This window comes from Pantherophis guttatus, chromosome 3 (assembly GCF_059756535.1).
Source record: "Pantherophis guttatus breed Tessera chromosome 3, ASM5975653v1, whole genome shotgun sequence".
NCBI classification, from domain to species: Eukaryota; Metazoa; Chordata; class Lepidosauria; order Squamata; family Colubridae; genus Pantherophis; species Pantherophis guttatus.
In genome coordinates, this window is record NC_142065.1 from 37,969,190 (window position 1) to 37,991,946 (window position 22,757).

General features: G+C 37.6%; 2 protein-coding genes across 36 annotated transcripts in view; one reads left to right on the forward strand and one right to left on the reverse strand.

The window, feature by feature from the left end:
* PPP1R12B (protein phosphatase 1 regulatory subunit 12B) overlaps window positions 1-22,371 on the reverse strand; it is a 139,835-nt gene extending 117,464 nt beyond the window's left edge. For 16 of the 35 annotated variants that reach the window (XR_015733010.1, XR_015733009.1, XM_087889305.1 and 13 more), the window contains exons 1-5: window positions 21,763-22,330; window positions 9,218-9,348; window positions 6,058-6,176; window positions 4,086-4,245; window positions 172-316 (exon numbers count right to left, since the gene is read on the reverse strand). Coding sequence is in view for 33 of the 35 variants with exons in the window: in XM_087889305.1 (XP_087745431.1) it covers window positions 172-316; window positions 4,086-4,245; window positions 6,058-6,176; window positions 9,218-9,348; window positions 21,763-22,038 (831 nt within the window). In the remaining 2 variants the exon portion in view is untranslated. Of the gene's footprint in view, window positions 1-171; window positions 317-4,085; window positions 4,246-6,057; window positions 6,177-6,802; window positions 7,134-9,213; window positions 9,349-21,762 lie in introns of those variants that run through there. The other 19 variants (XM_087889314.1, XM_087889312.1, XM_087889324.1 and 16 more) reach the window with 6 other exon arrangements.
* Window positions 22,223-22,757, forward strand: part of CSRP1 (cysteine and glycine rich protein 1) — a 39,398-nt gene continuing 38,863 nt past the window's right edge. The window contains exon 1 of the mRNA XM_087889327.1: window positions 22,223-22,422. The gene's annotated coding sequence lies outside the window, so the exon portion shown is untranslated. The remainder of the gene's footprint in view (window positions 22,423-22,757) is intronic.

The following is a 22,757-nucleotide window of genomic DNA, read 5'->3' on the forward strand; positions in this document are numbered from 1 at the left end:
TAATGCAATCCATCTAACTGTTGAGTAATGCTGAACCACAGATAATATCATAAATCAATTTTAAAGATTGTTTAAATGTTGTCATGTAGTCAACATTTCTGTAAAAAAAAAAAAACCTTCCTTCTGCTCTGGGAGTATTTATGGTATATTGCTAGTCTAGGACTCACTAACCAGTTTGTTCCTGATGTCCATATCACAGAGTGCTTCAGCCAAGATAGTGCAAGCTTCTTTCACCCCCCAGTGTGCAGCAGCATGGAGTGGTGTCCATCCATCATTGTCCTGAACATTTACATTAAACCCAGCTTGGATCAAGAGTCTAAGGAAAAAATAGTAAAGATGGCAGCAATTCAGTCTTGTAAGTTAGTAGACACTGTAAGCAGCATGCAGTGGCTTTGTGAATGAAGCTTATCCATGACAGAGATTAGTGTGATCAAGTAGACAGCTCTAGTTGATAAAAAGAAATCAAGTTTAAAGTAAAGAGTAAAATAGCTTCTTTCTAACGATGATGGTAATTAATGATTGACCTTACAGACAGAATTGAAGAATCTGATAAAAAAGAGACCGCAAACAGATTTTTAGGAAATGCTTTAGTCAAGCAGAAGCAAATCTCAGAACAATGAGCCAAAGCTGAAGCAGTGGCATTATCTTGTGGATTAACTTCTGCACAATAACATTTAAAATTATCATAAATTATTCTTATATGACAGAATTATTTAGCCCACCATGGTCTAATTTAACTGAAGTTCAGCACAAATATATTCAAACGTCATCTCCAACCATGTCTGAAATTAAATCTAAGACTTGCAAATATTTTATCTCTAGTTGTTCCTTCTTCTGGAGCAAGTCTTTAGCATAATTTGGGGATAAAGCAGTTTAGGATTTCATGGCCACCTTGACAACTATGGGTCTAAAATAATCCAGATTATAACAGGTCTGATTCACATATTCTGGATCTAGTTTTGAACTCAGAGCCAATAGGGTTCTGATAGCAGACAGTATTACAGTAAACCCATTGCCATGGTCAGATTACTTTCTTGTAATCATGATTTGTTAATCCTACCAAACTCTTCAGGGACAATTAAAATGCCTCACTTGAATTTCAGAGGGTCCTTAAGAAATGAACAGGCAATTCAACAGACATTCTATTGAGCACCTAACTAAGTAATGCAATATAGGCATGATAAAGGCACTAGATAGGATACTTCTCAAGTGGCCTCTTTCTGTCTGCTGATCCAGGAGCTTTGGGATGAACTGGGAGGCAAATCAAAATAAGGGGCATATAAAGTTATGCTGCAGAAAACAAATAACAAACACAATTGGCCATGGTATACAGTAAGCTCTTATCTGAGTCTAAACTATGATAAAAGTATAGCAAAAAGTTGGTGCTTCTTGGCATCTACTGTATTAATGGAATGCTATCCAGCCGGATTGTCACTTTTGGATACAAATGGGCCAAAAGAGTTTAGCACTGACCACTGAGACTTCTAAACACTTTATTGATAAAATCATTACAGCTCATTTGGAATTAAACACTGGCTGGCTGGACTCTGAAGAGATGGCATCCAGTGATAACATCTGAGATTTGTCTAATTCTGGGAACTTGATAAAATGAAGAGCATCCTCTGTGAGAGAATTCTGCCATGTGTGATCTAGGTCCACATATCACTAAGGAAGGAAGAAGTGTTAGGTTCAAGTAGTGAATGACTTTGGTATGGAGAGAGTGATGTTACCATCAATCCTGTCAGGTCCCACAAACCAAGAATGACATGTAAAGTTATTTAAGAGTAGTTTCCTTTATTGTTCTTCACCTACAGACAGGATCTTGCCAGCCTCAAGCTAATATTTGCATAACTAAAGATATACCCTGGGAATAGCTAGGGAGGAGTCATTTTAACCCTCTTCATGTCAAACAAACTTTCCAAGCTCTTCCACTTCTTTGCCCTCTGGAAAACAGCCCTGCTCTCCTAGGAATTCAGACTACATTCCAGCACAAATCCTTCTGGGTAGCCTGCAAGTGGTGGAGGGTGGGAGGGATTGTTTGGAAGTTGTAGAGTTTAAACTAGCTACTTTATTGCTCTATGCCAAGTTCACAGGAATCTTCCCAGACTGGCAAATTCATCTGGGACAGACTAGATAAGGCTCAAAGGCATTCAAGAGAGAGTCAGACCTTGCTGTCTTATGTTTATGTAACAGGTCAATGCTAATTCTCCATTTGATATCCCCTCCGGAGTGGGACAGTTGCTCTCCAACACTGACAGATGGAAGGATTAGACAAGTTACTGCAACATTCTGTTTCAAGTGACAGTTAATGTTACTTTCTTACTACTACCCCAAAAATGGCCTATATACATATATTAATGAACTTAATAAATGGTACAGGACACATAAACAATTGCAGCATTGCTTCAACTGGGGGTCAGTTTCAAATGACATCAGTATTGCATAAATCAAGTCATAACTGCTATCCCATTAGTTTCAAAAGAATCTAAAATCAAGTAAGTCAGCCTAGGAGGAACTGTTGTAAAGAACTAGAACTCAGCACCCTTCCATGTCACTGCAAAATCTCTTACAAAGCACAATAAAAATAATAAATTTCAGAAATTCCAAGATCTCTTAGTCTCTGAAAAGTCAATGGAATCATTCTATATCTATGAAATGTTCAAATATACAACATATGATATTTCCTGAATGGAAGTAATAAAGGCATAAAAATAATGCATAAACATGTGGTTCACACAGCACTGGTAAATACAGAAAGCAAGCTTTCAAAAACTGAGATCAAAAAGTTCTGCTTCCCAAAAAATGAACACTTAATGGACAAAGGAAGTGTGTTGTTCAATAAAGTTTTTTCAAATACTGATGCTTCCAATACTGTCATTCTGGTTTGCAGTATGCAGCAAGTCCCAGAAGTAACAAAAAAGCAGGCAAATGTTACACGCAAGTTAACTGATATTTTCTCTGAAGTTAATAAAACAAGCAAATGTTTTTCCAAAAAGCAAAAATCACTGTAGTGTATGGGTATGCTCTCATCTTACAAGTAGAACCCTAATTTGTATTTACTAAGTTTGATGTAGCTATGTATGCCATTTAAATAGAGACAGACAACTGTTCACCATTCCTGTATTGCAGGGATGTCAAACTGAAGCCCTGTGGGCCGAATCCGGCTCGGGATGAGGCCGGATCCAGCCCACGTGGCTATCCTGGAAACTGTAAGGACCCAGCCCGCATCACTTCGGCCTGGCCCACGCCATCCCAGTGGTGTGTACGTGCACAGGCCCAGTTCTCCGCCGCTGCGTACAAGGCAACTAAAGTAGTCTGTGGGACGATGGTAAAAAAAAAATAGTTCTGATCTTCCAACCTCGTGGGATTTTTTTTTTCATGAGAAATTGGAAGGTCTACCATGGTCCCAAGGACTACTTTTTTTTACCATAGTCCCAAGGACTACTTTAGTTGCCCTGCACATGGTGACAGAGAAAAGCAGATTAGTGAAGGGATGTGGCTGCCCTGGGATGGGGTGAGGGTTTGGCATGGGTGGCCTGGCTCAAGGGACATCAGGTAGGCCAGGTGGGGTGGGTGGGGCAGCTCCGCACCCACTGCCTTGCTTCATCCTCCATTCCCCCCCCCCCTGCTTCGCTTCGTTCTTCACCACTTCTCCTTGCTTGCTGCCATAACCTAGCAGGAGGCGTTTAATATTAATTATATATAATTATGGTACCTTCTCTGTGAAAGTACCTGCTCTGTACAACAGCATCTGTCTGGAATCCTAGTCTTGTAACTTTTTTGAAAGGTTCTGAAAGCCTGGTTGTTTTCCCAGGCATTTGGGCCAGGATTTGGTTATATGAACTCTGCTGGTGAGGTGGTTTCTAATGATTTGTTATTTTAAGCTTGGATGTCAATGTGCTATTTTTGTTTTAAATCTTGAATCCTTAAATCTTAAATCATACAAGTAAATGACAAAATGAGCTAAAAGTTAACCAACTACCGTACATTATGGCTCGTAGTATATTTGAACCCAGCCATGTAACTCATTTGGTTGCAATTATTCCCATAGTTTAGTATAGAAAACAATGAAAAGAGATCAGTACCTCATCACCTCACAGTAGCCTTTAGCTGAAGCTACGTGGAGAGCAGTAGCCCCTGTTCGAGGGTGCTTTCTCTCTTCAATTTTCCTTCTATTTAGCCACTGTCGGGCATCCTGCAACATTTGTTGTTCTTCTGCTTTTCTGGCCTGATCAAGATCCACCCCTGGAGAAACAGACTGCAGGTGTAAAAAAACCTCAAGGTAGAACAAAGAATGATAAAAGGGAAGTGGAGGTAAATATCCACCTTATTGCAATGGGAGTAGAATTAAGATTTTTTTGACTACATATTTAAAAAAAATTTTTTTTGCTCTTAGGAACATAGCTTTTTTATAATTCTACTGAACAACACTTGATGCTTTCAAGTCATACTGAAGAACAACTGCCAGAAATGCTAATTAGTATGGCCAATGATTATTCCTCATCGTCAACAAAATACTGAGGTGCTTGTACATGGAATACTTGCAGAAAATTATGATCAATGAGAGAAAAGCCAGTTTCCACCTATGGGGTGAAATAAATCTACTAAAATTCCCACTTCCAAAGCATATTCTGTAAGCTGTCTTGAGTCGTAATGTGCAAATAGGCAGCAATATAAATTCCATAAATAAATAAATAAAGTAGGTTTCCTTACTGAGAAACTTAGATAAATTCTTAACTTAATCTTAATCTTAAATAAATGGGGGGGGGAACGTACTAGTCACAACTATCTATTTCAGCGTTTCTCTACAGTCAAAATATCAAGATGTTTTCATATGAATCTTTATGGGAGAATGGAACAATTTTTTATGCTAAGTTTGTTCAGGAGAATAAAAAAAACAATTAGCATTTGGTTATTATGATATAAAACTATTATTATGAGTCACACTTTTAAAATGACATATTTTATCTAAAACTTAAAAAGATTCCGCAGAAAATTAAACATATTTAGAAATGAATGGAGCAAATAGTTTGCAGACACCTAAAACATCATCACCAATAATTTAGCTTTTTATCAGCTGGGGAGAATCAAATTGGCTTCATTTCCAAGATAACATACTATAATTGGGAAGAACTGCACTTTGTACAGTACTTTTCTTTATAGCTTTTGGGCAACCACCCATATTTCCTATACACTAAGTAGCCAATCACCAAACTGTAAAAAATCTCTCAAGGCTCTATGAACCATATAAAATAATATGTCTATATAAATTTATAAATTTATATATTTATAAATATATATTTATAAATATATATAAAATTATATGTCTATATAAAATAATCCTTTGTAATTTCATATGAAATGTAAAGCAACATTTTCCATATGTCGGTCATCAAGCTTGGTTTCTCCTCTTCAGAGGATACTTAGAATGTCTATTACAGAAAGAGTTCAAGCTGCAATTGCCAAAAATACGCTGGGCAAGAAGAATGGATGATGATCATATGGGATAGTTAAGTTTTGTAAGTATCTCACAGATACTGTGGGGCAAAATTTTGTTTTACACATATGTGTTCATCGTACAAAACTCATTCTACAATAATTACCTATTACAAATGCAATATTTTTATATATTTTCAGAATGTTTATCTTCCTTTCTAAAAATCATAAGATGTGGAGCCAAATGTAAGAATTGTATTTCATGCCATCCATCTTTGTTCCTGAAGAAAGAAGAAGAAGAAGAGGAAGAGGAAGAGGAAGAGGAGGAAGAAGAAGAAGAATTAAGAAGAAGAATAGGAAGAGGAAGAAGAAGAAGAAGAAGAAGAAGAAGAAGAAGAAGAAGAAGAAGAAGAAGAAGAAGAAGAAGAAGAAGAAGAAGAAGAAGAAGAAGAAGAAGAAGAAGAAGAAGAAGAAGAAGAAGAAGGGGAGGAAGGGGAGGAAGAGGAGGAGGAGGAGGAGGAGGAGGAGGAGGAGGAGGAGGAGGAGGAGGAGGAGGAGGAGGAGGAGGAAGAAGACCCATCAAACAAACTCTAATGATAAGGAGATGCCTAGTTGCCTTACCCTGTTTCTTTACTTGTTCCAAAAGCAAATCTTTCATGGCTGCTTCCTCTGCAAGGTCAGCTGGGACTTCACCTTCACTATTCACAGCAGCAACATTGGCCCCATGATTTATCAAGTACCTAGATGGATGAAAAATAAGTGAGACTCAACTTCAACCCAGGCTTAATTTATATGGCCCTCAAATAAGGCAAGTCACCAGGTAAGAAATCTTCCATCACAGGAAAGAAGCAGTGATAGTTAATTTCTCGGTTAATTGAGAAACTGTAATAGATCTATAACCTTTTGGAAATAACTAAGGAATTTTTCCCCCATGTTAGTAACATTGAACTATTTTATTTTTTTTTAATGTAAAAGCATCATCTATTCCAAATATGTATCTCTGGTTCATCCAACCTTTCTATGCGAAAAAAGATTACAGTTCAAAAAGCTGAGCTGATTCTTATGGTTTGGCTAATTTATATATTCTCGTCTCAAACTCCTCTTGCCATTGCAGTATCATAAAGATCATTATCAAACATTACAATGCAATCATATCTTCTCAGAAATAAGTCCCCCTGAGTTTAGTGAGACTTACTTCCAGGGAAAATATGTACAACAGTTCCATTTGTTAATTTCTGAAGTCTGCATTCTTTACATCTCAAATGGTTCCAACAGTAAAAGGAACTCTTCATTTCACTGCACTAGGCCACCATACGCTTATATTTATCAAAGAAAGCTAATGGAGACTGGCAAATATGGAACTCACCATCCCATCCCATTGCAATAACTCTTGTTTTCAACCTTTTTTTCCAGCTTGGATAGGGGAATTAGGGAATGTTTATTATCAGAGGTTCATCAACCTTATCAGAAGGTTAAGGTTAGGGTTTGCTTTATTGCAGGTAGTCCTTGCTTACTAACAGTAATTGGGACCAGGACTTCATTGTAAGGCATGACACCACATAACTCTGCTGATTTATAATAGCAATCCCAGTTGCTCTCATTAGGCAAATCCCATATGGTCACAGGGTTCTGCTGTCACACGATTACCATTTGCAACCTTCTGGTGGCTTCCTCCTTGACTCTGCTTGTTAGAAACCAGCAGTGAAGGTCATAAATGGTGATCACATGAATTCAGGCCTGTGACATCGTAATTGCAAGCCAGTTGCCAAGTGCCTGAATTGTAATAACATGACTATGAGGACAGTGCAATGGCCACAACTATGAGGGCCCTTTTTGTAAGTGCTCCTCATTCAGCTCCATAGTAAATTTGAACAGTCGCTGAATGAATGGACTTAAAATGAGGTATCATCAATATGCTGATGATACTCAACTTTACATCTCTAGCCCTGGTGATCCAAGTGACATGCTAAGCTGCCCTCTCAAGGTGTCTGGAGGCTGTGGAGATCTGCATGGGGGACCACAGGCTTCAGCTGAACCCTGATCAGACAGAGTAGCTTTGGGTTCAAGGGACCTTGGGATCTGGGGGTTTATCATCTTTAGTTCTGGATGGGGTTGCAGTATCCCATACAGATTCCATGCATTCTCTGGTGGTTCTCCTAGCCTCACCACTCCTGCTCACAGAGTTGGGGCTAGGAGAGCCTTGGCAAGACTTTATGTGGTGCACCATTTGCACTCTTTCCTGGATTGTGAGGCCCTGCAGATAGTCACTCATGTCCTGGTCATGTCTCAATTGAATTACTGCAACGTGCTCTACATTGGAGTACACTGAGTATTTGGAAGCCCACCATTGATGCAGAATGCAACTGATGAAAAATGTTCCAGATAGTTCTGGAGGCCTCTCAGGTGGCAGATGTAACACCATGATCTGCCAGTTTGCCTGTGGGTCCAATTCAAGGTATTGATCAATAGCTTTAATTAGCCTTTTATGGCATGGATCCATGGTATCTGAGGAGCAGTCTCATCCCCATGGGACTAGCCCACCCCACTTGCTCCAGTACAAGAAGCCTTGTTTGGAGCCCATCTGCCAAAGAATTTTAGCTGATGGGGTTCAGAAGAAAAGCCTTATCTGCTGTGGCCCCTGCCCTCTGGAATAGTTTCCTGCTCGAAGTGAGATCTACCCCCAACACTCTTGGCCTTCTGGAAAAGCCTGAAAACCTGGTTCTGTCAGTTGGCTTGGTGCTACACTGAGGGATGGCTGACAGAGTAGAGAGAAGATCCCCAGCCCCATGTCATCATCTTCTTTTAGTTTCAGGTTTAATCCTAACAATTCTAATTGTTTTGTATTACCTTTTTCACTTTTTTATTATATTGTTTAGTTTAGTTTAGTTTATTTGATTTGTATACCGCCCTACTCCCGAAGGACTCAGGGCGGTGAACAGCCAACAATAAAATACATAAATACAAAAAATTTAAAAACCAGATAAAATCAAATTAAATCATTTTGGCCCAGACAGATTAAAACACCCCAATAATTTAAAAACAGATTAAAATGTACATATTTAAAAAGGGCCACCCACAGTTGCTGAATCAGTGAGATGGGTGGCAGAACAATTTAATGAATAAAGAAATAAAGACTACCTGTATTACTACTGTTGTTATTAGTTTTTCCTTTGTAGCACCACAAAAATGAAATAACAGCTGATACGCATTTGGAACCTATTCTGTTAATCAGTATTGGATATCTCGGATGTTATACAGTCTTTTGGTATCAAAGATCCTATTTACTTGTCACAGAATTTCTCTAAGGAGTTAACTGCATGTAGTGTTTTCAATGCTGTTAAAATGTAAAGTTCTAAATAATAATACCAACACAACATAATCATCCTAAATTTAAGACTTTATGCATTGCTGAAGTGTAAATGTAAATCAGAGAGAGACCACAGTATTAAAATCAAAGTTACCATTGCAATATTCTAACAAGTTTGGTTTATTGTTTTTATTCATTTGATCTTGTTATTCATTTGGTCTGTATCTCATCTTTCTACTTATTTTGAGCATTCCATCATTTACACTGAAGATTTAGAGGACTGCTGACAATTTTTGTTACTTTCGGCTCATACTTTGTAAAACAAATCCATGCAAACAGAAACATACCTATATTTTAGCCTCATGGGTACCTGCTTGGCAATTCATTTAAAATTATTGCCCCTCTCACAACATCTGAAACTGAAATAAATCAAATACTCTTTCTAGTATGCAGGTCACACTGAAACTCACTCACTCTGCTATGTTCAGATAGCCACAAGATGCAACTGCATGAAGTGGGGTCCACCCCTCGTTATCTTGCTGATTTACATTGGCTCCATATTCTACCAGAAATTTTACCATGTCCAGGTTTTCATCTATACAGGCCTTTGGAATAAGAAGGGAAGTGGGAATGAAAAGAGAGAGAAAGAGAAAGATTAAAATGAGCAAATATCACTTTCAGTTTTAACAGCTGTAAATGATAGCAGGGACTTCACTCCCATATTGAGACTGCCTTTCTTTCAGCAACCACTGATGTCTTCATACAGCCTGGTTCTCCTTTCACTATGCAAACAAACCGGGAGTCAACTCCCCGCAAAATGACCTTTTGAAATTCATTTTAGGAATGGCATCAAATCCAAGAAGCAGATTAAAAGTTGGAACGTGTTATTCCAGGAAAGCTTCAATGAAAGAGATTGTGTCAGGGCATTCAATGAAATGATATATGGGAGAACTAAAGCAAGTAAGATTTCTGCAAAATGCTTAAGTTAAGAGCCAATTAGAAAAAAGGAATCATTACTTAACTTAGAGAAAATAAAATAGTAGGGTTTTGGTTTGTTTGTTTTTGTCTTTGAGTCAGGTTTGGGGGGATTTTTTTATTCCTGGCAACTTTGTGGAGAGGTGTCTGAAGTTTTCTTGGCAAAATGTTTGAAGTGGTTTGCCATTGCCTCCTTCCTGTGGTAGAGATAGAGTGACTGGCCCAAGACTGTGAGTTCTAGTTTCACCTTAGGCACAAAGCCAGCTTGGACCAGTAACTCAGCCTTAGGAAGGAGGCAATGGCAAACCACTTCCAAAATCTATCTCAGCAGTTACCCAGGATCAACACTGAATCAAAGGCAAATCTAAAGATAAATCTATCTTATCATTATCAGAGGTCTACACTAATACAAAGCATTTGTCTTCCCAAGTAGGTCCCAAACATCAAATGTTCAAAGAAACTAAACAACTTTAAGAAAACAGCATGTGCAAACTTTGAGAGAAGTCAAGTATATTTTGTGCACTGAATACTAAAATAGAACTGATATAGATATTAAATAAAAAATGTTTTTACAAGTATAATATATTGGCTTCCCACTAAACAGACAAATTATTAAAATCAGAGATATAATAATAAAAAAAAATACTTGGCAATGCTACCTACATGCCGTAAAGAACTATGTCTACCAAGGCACAGAATTGGGACATTCTGCAACCATGCTACAATATTAAGGAAATATCAGGTTTGTGCTGCACATTTGTCTGGAAATAATTATATGCAACTGTATAAAAATAACTACTAAGTGTAAACTGCAGTATAAAAATAACTAGTATGCAAATAATCAATATGGAAAATAAATTTACAAGTTATTCTACTAATACAGGGGTCAGCAACCTGCGCCCCTGGAGCCACATGTGGCTCTTTCACCCCTCTGCTGCAGCTCCCTGTCACTCAAAATATGTGTCACAACCGCCAATGTGCAACACCCGCCAGCACACGATTTATTGAGCTTTTCAACCCCTGGTAAGCCAACCATGGATAAATCGAAGAAAAGAAAAATTTCAGAAGAAAACAGAACGTTTGATTCAACTACCTATGCTAGTTTTGTGGTCGCTCAAGAAATAGTCAGGCATGGGAGGGGTTTTGTGGCTCCTGGTGTTTTCTTTTCTGTGGGAAATGGTTCCAAATGGCTCTTTGAGTGTTTAAGGTTGCAGACCCCTGTACTAATAAGAATCCAGAATGCAATGGCGAGCTCACATGTCCAGGACACATAAAATAAAAATACAATATGACTCATATGGGCTGTTTGTGAAATGATCTGATCAGTTGCAGAATGCTACCTCCTATATTCTCTGGGTTCAGGATATTTCTTAGCCACTGGCTAAAATGCAAAACCCATAACAAATAAAATACAGAACACAAGAATACCAGAAGTAATTGTTTTCTTACTGATACATGAGCGAAACCTACAGAACCACTTATTCAACTGCAGTTTAAATCCCTTGCTGTGGTTGTTTGAGGGGCAAAGCAAAGCCTAAAAGCTGAAATTCTTTTTGTATAGCAAGCCCTATAGACAGTAGAACAAAAACTGTGGCTTGCAAGCTGTAGGCAGCCAACAAACCCCACCTCCCCCATATCAGCTGCTAGCTATTATGTAGATGGGCCTATTTGTTCCACTATTTTTATGATATAAGAAAAGCTATACTGGGATGAATAGAGATGTAAAGACCTAAAGTAAAATTATTTTTCTTTCCTCACCCTGTAAAAATAGTTTTCCTTTTTTCTCTTTTCTACTATTGTCCACATCTGTTGTTTTGAATGCATCACAGAAATCATTTTATTTATTTTTTAATCTTGGTCTTTAACCTATGCAATGTACTTTCTTACATAAATGTTAGCCTTTTTATTCATCTTTACTTTATACATCTTTTCCTTTTTGCTTACTTTTACAGGTATATAATCTTTCTTTATTTTTTTCCTTTCTCTGATTCATGCTTTTTAATATTTATCCCTTTTATATTCCAAGTCACAATAATCCAGATGGCCTGAGAAACACTGAAAGCTGCTACCCGTAGTAGTTTTGGTCAACTAATGCTATCACATAACGCTTTTTAGAAAACTATAGAAAGTGTGACTAGGTTACAATAAGACCAGCTTAGTCTTATTCATGCAATTTGCAATTTGTTCTGCTTACGATAAGCTCAGTATCGATCAGTTTTGGCCCATTTTGAGTGCACACACAACCAATGCTCTGTTTACCCAGCACAATCCCTATATGAATTACCATCTCTAATGTAGAGATTCGCTTGCAAGCCAATACATTGTTGCCCCATCTTAACTGATGATGAAATACATATAGTGCACAATATAGTGCACTGGTATACTAAAATGCTAAAATGACACTCATGTAGATTAATTTGAATAGATATTACAATTCAGTTTATTTGGCTACTTACATTTTAATTTATGGAACTAGCTTTCACGAAGAATAATTTGTTTTTAATTGTACACTGAATTTATTTCGCTTTTGATAGCGTACTATTATATTTTGCATTGTATATTTTATAAAATAACATTGTGTTTCTTTACTATTTCTCATTCCCTACCCTCCAAATCAATAAATCAAACAAACAAAACTAATGAGAAATTAGTTAACCATGTACTTTAAAGGGGTGATTTTGTGCTTTTTCCTAAGAAAATTGTGTCTAATTTTATTAAATTCTTGTCCAAAAAAAGGGCAACTTTTTTTGGGATTGTAAATTTGTCATATTTGAGATGTTACAAATGCACTGAGTATGTATGAGTCAGTAAAGCATGACCGAGTAACTGTCAATTTTACTTGAAAGTTCACTAGTGATTTACATTAAAATAATTGTTTTGTTACATCTTTAAAAAGGAAAGAGAGACTAAGTAAGTAGGCATGATTTGGGAATTATTACAGATAAGAAATCCAAAAGAAAGAACAGGTGACAAAGCAGGCAAAATGACAGTGATTGGATATAATACAATCTGGCTTAATATTATGGACTTCCGTTTTGTATGAGGATTTTTTTTCTTTTTTTAAAATGGTAATGGGAAAATAAACTGGTGCATTTGTTTGGATTTTGCGGTGTGTGTAAATCAAAGCACAGTTATATTTAAAATATGGCTGTTTTGCTCTCCTCTCTTCAGTAAAACTCTTTTTTCTGTGCTTTTTTCTTTGCAAATTTTCAACTCAATACATTGTTCTATACCCGTGATGGCGAACCTATGGCACGGGTGCCACAGGTGGCACACGGAGCCATATCTGTGGGCACGCGAGTGTTGTCCTAGCTCAGCTGCAGCGCGCATGGGCACACCGGCCAGCTGATTTTTGGGCCTTCCGGGCCCAGTGGAGGGGCCTCTAAAGGGCCTCCGGAGGTGTGTGGAAGGCCGTTTTCACCATCCCCAGACTCCAAGAAAGTCCCTGGAGCCTGGGGAGGGTGAAAAACAGGCCTACCAGACCCACCGGTAACCTTTTTGCCATTGCGTGCCAAAAGCGAGGGGAGTGTGGGGCGCGCATGTGCGGGGGGGCGGGGCACGGGGGCATTGAATTATGAGTGATCCCCCCCATGCTCCCCACGCTTTTGGCACATGATGGCAAAAAGATTAGCCATCACTGTTCTATACATTGCCATGTTTGCATGCTGACTAATGCAACTGTAAAAAGCTCACTTATAAATTGATAATATGATAAATTAGATATTTAGAGAGGGGGAGTAGCTGCTGCTATCAATTCTGCCATACTGCAAATAAGGACTCTAGAAAAATCTGTAGAAATCACTGGCATATTTTTTCTTCAGATCCTTACTTTTCAGTGAGGTTTATAGAGAATCCTCACTCTCAAAGAACACAAGGCATCCTCCCATTTCAAAGACTGCCTTGTCCTGCTTTCAGAAAAAATATAAATTTGTAGATTAGATGTATTTAATCTATATCAGAAATAAAGCTCAGAATTAGATGGCAGTACAAACAGCAGCATTAAATCAATCAACCAGCATATTGAAGCAACAGCACCTGTTTGTCCCTTGAAAATTTGGCTTCTGTAATATTTAATCAGGCTAAATTCAATTCAAAAGCAAGAATCTAAAGCACAGTTTCTGTTCAATCAAGGAACCATACAATGATGTTTTCGAGTAATTCTAGCTCAAGCATGCCCAAAATCTTTGCCACTACTGTTATAGTGTTGTGAAATCCTTCCAGATTCGGTTTGACTTGATATTCATTTCCCTGTGATATAATTCTAGCAGTTTCTTCCTCTAAAACAGGTATGTATTACTTCCCACAGTCCTGGGACCTTTGCAGTTTTGTTGAGCATGTACAGGACTGAATTTCAAAAGGAATGAACTGAGGGCCTATTTAGGAAGAGGATTTCAGAAATTTTAAATAGTGAAGCTGTTGCCTTAAGGACCGGAAGCCTTAAAATTCCAATTTTGCCTTTTAAAAGTACCCCAAAATACAGAGAAACCTTTTCTGTCTTATTTATTTGGAGGAAACTAGGGCCAAACTTATAGCATTGTTTTCCAGGCTCAAAACATTCTTTCTTGTATTATTTTCTATACAGCCTTGCTACTCATGAAGCAAGAGGAGCGATCTTAAGTAATTGCTGCAAATTTTTCAGGGCTTAAATGCTGTTCCAATCAGAATAGATTCTTACAGTTCCCTCTTTGCAAGCCAAGATAAACAAGATAAACAAAAACTAATAGATAGATAATAATAAGCATACAAGTAGTCCTTGATTTATGATTCGTTGTTTTATGATCTTTAGAAGTTACAATGGCTTGGAACTGTGATTTACAAGCCATAAAGCATTTCTGGCCATCGTAAAATATCATAATTATACATAGCCTGCAGTCAAGGGACTGCATTTCAGAACTTGGCAACTGGCTCACCTTTATGACCAGATTTTATTTATTTTATTTATTTGTCAAACACGTATAAGATTACAAATATAAGTATAAACATGATTATGAATAGGATAAGGATACAAATAAATAAATAAATAATAAATAAATAATTTTATTTCTATACCGCCCTTCTCCCGAAGGACTCAGGGCGGTGTACAGCCTATTAAAAGCACAAAGACAGACATCAGTTAAAAATAATTAAAATTATTAAATAATTTCGGCTCAAATTTAAAACTCAAAAAATTTAAAACACCCAATTTAAAAATCATTACATTGATAGCCCGGCCTGGCGGAACAACAGGTCTTGAGGGCACAGCGAAATACACGGAGGTCTAAATGGGGACAGTAGGACACGGATGGTAGGCACATTGGTGCGCTTATGTACGCCCCTTACAGACCTCTTAGGAATGGGGTGAGATTAACAGTGGACAGTCTAATGTTAAAGTTATGGGGGTTTGGGGAAGTAACCACAGAGTCAGGTAGTGCATTCCAGGGATTGACCACTCTGTTGCTCAAGTCATATTTTCTGCAATCGAGTTTGGAGCGGTTTACCTTAAGTTTGTATCTATTGTGTGATCATGTATTATTACGGTTGAAGCTGAAGTAGGATGTTGTAGCAGATAATGTTGTGTACTACGCTTAGGTCAGACCGAAGGTGGCGGCGTTCTAAATTGTCTAATCCCAAAATTTCAAGCCTGGTGACATAAGGTATTCTGTTGTGAGCGGAGGAGTGGAGTACTCTTCTTGTGAAATACCTCTGGACTCGCTCAATTGTATTAATGTCCGATATACAGTGCGGGTTCCAGGCAGATGACCTGTATGCAAGAATTGGTCTAGCAAAGGTTTTGTATACCCTAGTTTGCAGTACAATATTACCAGAGAAGAAGCTTCATAAGATTAAGTTAACAACTCTTAATGCCTTTCTGGCAATGCTGTTACAGTGAGCTCTGGCACTTAGATCATTTGAGATGAGTACTCCAATGCAGCGTCCTGAGCTCATGTATTTTGTATTTGTATTTTCTTTTCTGTATTTTGTATTTGTATTTTTTTTTTTACCAGTTTCCAGCATTTTTGCCAGTTGCTGGCAAAAAGCACCCATTAAAAAAGTGGGTTCACTTAACAACTATGCTATTCGCAAAAATACCCATGGTGATTCACTTACTGACGACCACAAAAAAATGTTGAAAAACAGGGTCCGTTCACATGGATGCCTCAACGTAAAGGAACAATGACTTCTGGATCAGATTTCTAGTCTCAATTGTGATCATGATGAGGATTTCATGTAATCAATATTATTATATAATAATCAGGAACCAGGTCATTAAGCAAAATGATCACTAAGTAAACACATGAAAGAGAGAAAAAGAGAAAACCTATGAAGATCTATTGGTTGATGCCTTCTCATTCAGATAAAGTTCTTTTGTATAGCTATGACAGCGTTACTCTCAAGCCAGCATGCATTATTGTCAGATATATATTGTCAGTTTAGCTACAATAGAGTATGGGAACTAATAGGTTCTATTGAATATTTCAGCAAGATAGACATTTATTTTGCACACATAATCCTCTGGACATCATCTATAGCCAGAGACTGATCCCAACTTTTATTTCCACACTTGACATTTTTAGATTCTTCTATGCTAATCCTCCTCCCATCCCCCACAATGACTCCATAAAATGAACAACTAGAAGTCTGACCTGCATAAGGACCATGAGGAAAAATACCCACTCAAATAACTGGCCCATTCAAAAAAAAACAAAAAAAACCATCAAATTGTGAGTGACAAGTTACATCACATTATTGACATCTAGAACTGTTCCAAATACATAAAGGCTACATTTCTCTTTACTTAATCATATTACTCTTAAAGCAATTTTTTTACAGGCAGATTTTAGATTTTAATAAGTAATTTATGAGATCTTTATAGGTCAAATTAAAGTTCAAAGGCACTTCAAAGAAACAACAGTAGCTGCTTGGAAGACTAAAGTGAACAAGTTATAAATAGAAGCCTGTTTTTCATGTGGTCCGGAAATGGATGGTGAGCAGTTGTTGTGTCAGATCAGAAGTTTAGAATATCCATCACCCAAGTTTAGCTAGTCCTGAAAGGACACTGACACATAGAAGAGTAATACATGATCATTCAGAAGACTTCTGATGATTAATGCTAAACTAACAGAACGTAGAGGTTGCCCATATATGAAGACAGCAAAGTTGTATTACTGCATTTAAACAGTGATTTAATAAACAACTGCTATCTTATAGTTATTGAAATTTTAGCCATTTACAAGTGAGGAAAAATATTATACCCAGGATATCACCTCTTACACATTTTCTTTCATGCTCAGAATGTTTCAAATGACATCCTATTAAAGAGGTCCTTATGCAGATGGGTTCCCCGTTGACTCTGCTTGTTGGGAGCCAATTGTAAAGTGGGCAAATGGTGATCAAATGATTGCGAGATGCTGCAACAGTCATAAATGGCTATTTATGTGATCATGTGATTGGAGGAACATCGCAATGGATGCAAATATCATAAAGTTACTTTTTCAGCTGCCATAATTTGAACAGTTGCTAAACAAAGCAATTATTAAGCAAAGTCCAACAGTCTAAACAATAGCAATGCAGACGCAATCACATACTGTCATTTATAAGAGGAAAAATAACAAATTTCATTTTCTTCAAAAGCCTGATAAAAATGAATAAAATATTTAATTATTTTATTCATTATATTAAACAAAAATTATTCCTAGGCAGGCTTCAAATACAGGATTGCTTGTTAATCACTTATGAGGACATTTTCCCCTCTACTGGCCATTCTCTGAAGGTTTCTTATTATATTGCAGAAAAACTTTTAAGTGAAATACTAGAAATTAAAATAACCTGTACACATAAGAAAGCCTGAGGTATATTTAACATGCTTCAGACAGTCAAAGGGTTTTACATATAGTTCTTACAAGTACCCTGTAAGATAGAACAATATTAAAATATATCATAATAAAAATTATTATTGAGGACTATCATGGTTATATATCTACACATATTTATACACACACATACTCATGCATATTATCATGGCCAATTTGAATTTTAATAATAATTAAGTAATTTATTTCCTAAGAAAAGATGCAGATTTAAACCAATGGGTTAGATCTGTGGCATGAAAACAGAAAAGTGAAGAGTTTTCTTCAATTTCTCCTTCTTCCTACAGTCAATCCCTGCAAAAATCTGTTCCTGTGGTCTGAAGGACTATCCAGTATAGTATGCAAAACTGGAATTATAGGATAAATGTAAAAAGGGGGTTGGGTACTATTCTGTTATTTTTCCAGCAGGAAATCTACAATTGATCCATTATTCCTTTTGCAAATGTTCACAGGAAGACTGAAACAAAGAGAGCCAAAAAAATTAACTGGAATGAATATCCTCTATAACAGCAAATTATATTGGAAAGCTATGGACTTTTATAAAACTATGTGAAACTGTATTCCATTGTCAACATTTTCTAATTGAAAATGAAGTTATTCTAATTTCATCAAAAATCATATTTCTGCAAATGTTATTTATTATTTTAGATATTCGCAGTCTTTAACAGATTCATAGGGCAGCAATTAAAACAAAAACCGGGAATTCTCCAAAAAGCAGAATTAAGAATGTGCAGAAAACTAAAAAAAAACCTGGGAAAACAGGGACTTTGCCTGATGTTGAAATGATACTTAAAATATTATCTTCAGCTGGACGAATCTAGGAAGAGCATTCCAAAACGCAGATTCCACCCTCCACCCTTGCAGAAATCCACGTCTCAGATACTGGGAACACACTAAAAGGCTATTAGAAGGCAGACATATGACATACATGAGACAGTGTTATTTGGACTTTAGATTCAAATAAGATTTTAACAAATACACTATTTGTTCTTTCACAAACCATTCAAAAATGGCCTGAATAATTTACATTTGATTGTAATGTAAAAAGTAGGTGATCAAAATTTGTGAACAAAACAGACAGAAAAGGAAACTAGTCATAATAACACAACATACATTAATTTTCAACACTCATAATGTTCCACACTATCACACCAAATGATAGTGATCTCTAAACCTAGCTTCAATAGCACAGCAGCTGAGGCACGGACCTGTCAAGTATATTAAAGACAGAGCAACTAACAGCAAATCTTAAGATTTTGTACTTGGCCTGTCACCAAGGCCATTAGTGTCAGAATGACTAGAACAAAGATGAGGATGATGTGGCAAACTTTTATTCTGACTCTTAAGAGGTGGTTCAACCATAAAGTCACTCATTGCCACTCCTAAAACACATTTGTTATTACTAACTTTAGTAGAAAGCAACAAATAATGCAGAGCTCTCTCGCTTAAATAGAATGGAATGATTTCCGGTAAGCTCAAGATTGCACAGGCTTTACGCCTAACTCAGTGGGATCATGCCGAAGAAAACCAAGCCGAAGGATGAATGCCATTATGTCATCAATCACTGTCCCTGATTTCACACAATACTTATTATATCTGCCGAATGGTCATCTAGGAGTCATAGCCAGAACTCTCTAAAATAAATTGTTTTACTGGCAAGATGCTATTCTTCTACATGCAGTATCATGGATACCGTTTACATACCATATCCTCTTTTGAAGATGGAATATCAAGCAGTAAAACAAGTCACTTTTTTCAGGAGTATGGAAGACTATGGTTACTTTTTAGTGTTTAATTCTTGTGGAGGTCGCAGCTAGCATATTGAAGGATTATCTAAATATTATCAGAATGAAGACTCATACAAAGCCCTCAACAACAAAACCCTCAAAATCTTACCAGAACCCTCAACAAATCTGAGAATGTATGATGAAAGCTGCACCATCAAATGAGGGCTTATTATATTAAAATTGCTTCAAATCTACAATTATGACCAAACTCTGTCTTCTTAAAAGCCTTTGTCTGTGAATATTTGAAAAGTGTATGTCATTAAAAAAACTAAAAACATGGTAATATTTCCATTGGTCGGGGCATAATTCCTTGCCTATCCCCATATCTAAAATTATCCAAAAAGGTATACCCATGAAATATTTTGTATACTATATAGGTTCATATTATTGAAATCTTACTTAGGCAACTTTTATCATCACATAATAATAGTTAAATGACAAAACATGCAAGCTTGTAAGGTATTTCCTAGTGTTGAATATCTTCATTGTTGCATTAGAAAAAGTAACACAACACGAGTCCAAATAAAAGACAATGAAATTATTCTAATGATAGCCTCATTTAGGGAGCAGACTTTTGAGGATGCTGCTGGTACTCATTGCACATTAGGAATTCTATTAATAGAATTCAATGTTGCTTATCTTAGGCCTTGGCACCTTGTGGTCTCTTTAAAGGTTGCCAAGGGAAAAGATTTTGAAAGTCACAAGTATCACAGCAAGTCCAGTACAGGACACATTAAAGCAATAGACAGATCATAATTCTGACCTTTTTTTAACACAAAAATAAAAAATGAATCCCAAACAGCCTGTAATTTTAAAGTATTTTATTATTTTAACTACAAGTTAATTATTTGAAATCATTGATAACTATACTTTATGGATTTTCATATTCTGCAATATTAACTTCAAATTAATGTTTTGCTTTAGAACTCCAAGAGTTCTATTAAGGAAGAAGCAACAAAGGGAAAATATTCTATATATTGTATATTATGACAGATTTTTTTTTTACTGAGGACTATTTCATCAAAAATAATATTTTCTATTGGTAGTAAACACAGATCAAGATAGTTTGATATCAAAAATTATCAATTTAAAGCATGTTATCCTGAAAGTTAGACCACACTTACCAAACTAACCTGATCTTGCTCATTTCTAAACAAACAAAACCAAAAAAGAAAAATCTCTTCCTTCTATTTTTCATTCTTCTGATAATGAAAGCAGAGACACAATAATGTTAGATTAATCAAAAATATCTGTATGGTTTTATCTTCCCCCACTCAAGAGTACAGAATATAAAATGTGTATTAGTAATTTTAAAAAACACATGCAGTGTGTGTTTCAGTGAGAATAAGAATATTTATTTGGGTAGCAAATGATTTCTACATAAGAAAACCACAGTAACCCTAGTAAAAGAAATAACTGACAAACAAGAAACTGTTTGGGTCATTTTATAGGGCTTAATTCATCCAACATAGCCACAGGAAGAGTACCTTTGTTTATATGGCAAAGGTTTTTTTTTTACATTAAGTTCAAGTAAAATATAGCAAACAAAAATAAATAACAAAAGAATTGATGTCTATCAACTGCTCCATCGCCATTACTATGCAACTAATAATCTTATTTAGTCAAACTGTTCAGAGGCATAAGTCTGAGCTGGGCTGTCCAATTCACGTAAATGACTTTTTCATGTCATCTATGAAAAAAAGGAAACACTGGATGGGCAGAGGAGCAATCTGGTCACTATGGAGAGTCCCACCAATGTTCCCAAGGAAGGAATCAGTACAACAGTATTAAGTCTATTGGTGAATGATCAATTCCAGGACCTACAGAAAGGAGTCCTAGAGAGGGGAGGGGGGGGGAAGGCAAATGGAAAGAAAAACAACAGGTTCATTCCCTGAACTAACCCTCTCCACTTATCTGAGAAACCATCCTCCACAATCTCAAACTCTAATCTACAGCCTATGACCCAACCCAGGCTCCCAACCCAGCCACCCCAGCCCAGGCTTTCCAATAAATAAATTACTTTATTGTCATTGTACGTGTATACACAGTATAGCCATACTGTGGCACTTAACACCCAAAGACCAGGTCCAACACACACAACAATCCCCACAAACACACTCCCACCCACCACAATTCTCTATTCACAATTCTATTGCTGTGGGCAATAGCTAAGCCCCAGGAGTAGAAGACTTGCTTGTAACCCGTCGGAAGGGCATCCCGAGCACAAGCAAATGACTGGGCAACGCTCTCATCCATCGCTCTGGACGGATAAATCCCCGGAGATTCCGGGATGGCGAAGAAGGGCGAGAAGCGACCACTCGCGTTAACAGCTGCGCTCTCCCCCCTCTCCATCCCCGGCAGATTTGGGGCGCCGAGGTGTTGGGTGCAGGTGCTCCGCCCTGGGAAGTACCTGATGTAGCGCTGTCAGCCCATCTACGTTGGCCGTGTTAAGGCGGGCTCCGCGGGCCAGCAGGCGCTTCACCTCCTCGGTGTCTCCGCTGGAGCAGGCGGCCAGAAAGACGGCGCCGTCCTCGAAGCGCACACGGCCCCCACCGCGGTGCCGGCTCCGGGCGGGAGTCACCGGCTCCAGTTCGGTCAAGGAGCCTTTCCAGCGCTTCAGCTGCTCCGCCCGACGCAGCCTCGCCGATTCGGCCCGCTTGATCCCCAGGTGGCCAGGCTCCGACATGGTGGCGATGGCGGCAATGACAGCCGAGCCTCCCCGTCGGTCTAAGTGCTAGGAGAGCGCTGACCGCCCCCAGCCCGTGGGAGAGCGAGACGGCCCGGCCGCCATCTTCCCAACTCCCCCGCCCCCTCCCCGGAGTTACTGTGGCGCGAGCGCAGAGTTCAGCTTAAAGGATCATGGGAAAAGTAGTTCGAAGGGGCTTCACTCAATGAAGGTGGAAGATTAGTCTTCCAAGGATGTCTTGTTTCCCTGGAGCCCAGAATTCCTAGGCTGTCGGAATTAAGGGAGACGTGTTATAACCCAGTCGTGGTGCCGACGCCAGAAATAAGTTATTGTGATTTATTACCACTTTCAATAAGCGCCTTTGATCATTTTCCCCAGCAGCAGGTAAGCACTTTTTGCCTACCTTAAGGCAGTGTTTCTTAAACGTTTTGCTCTCAGCACCCTTCCCACTTTTAAAAGCTATGCAGAACTCCGAAAGAGCGTTGTATGCATTATGACCACTAATATTTACCATATTAAAAATTAAAATTTATGTATTTGTGGCATGTGTACTTATTAAATCATACAAAATAAGTATATTAAGCCCATTTGATATTAACAGGAATATATTGGTCATTTAAAAATACACATTTTAATAAAATAATAGAATAAAAATAATAATGAGAAGTGACATTGATTTAAATTTTTGCAAATGTACTTATTCAGAATAGTATAGCTCA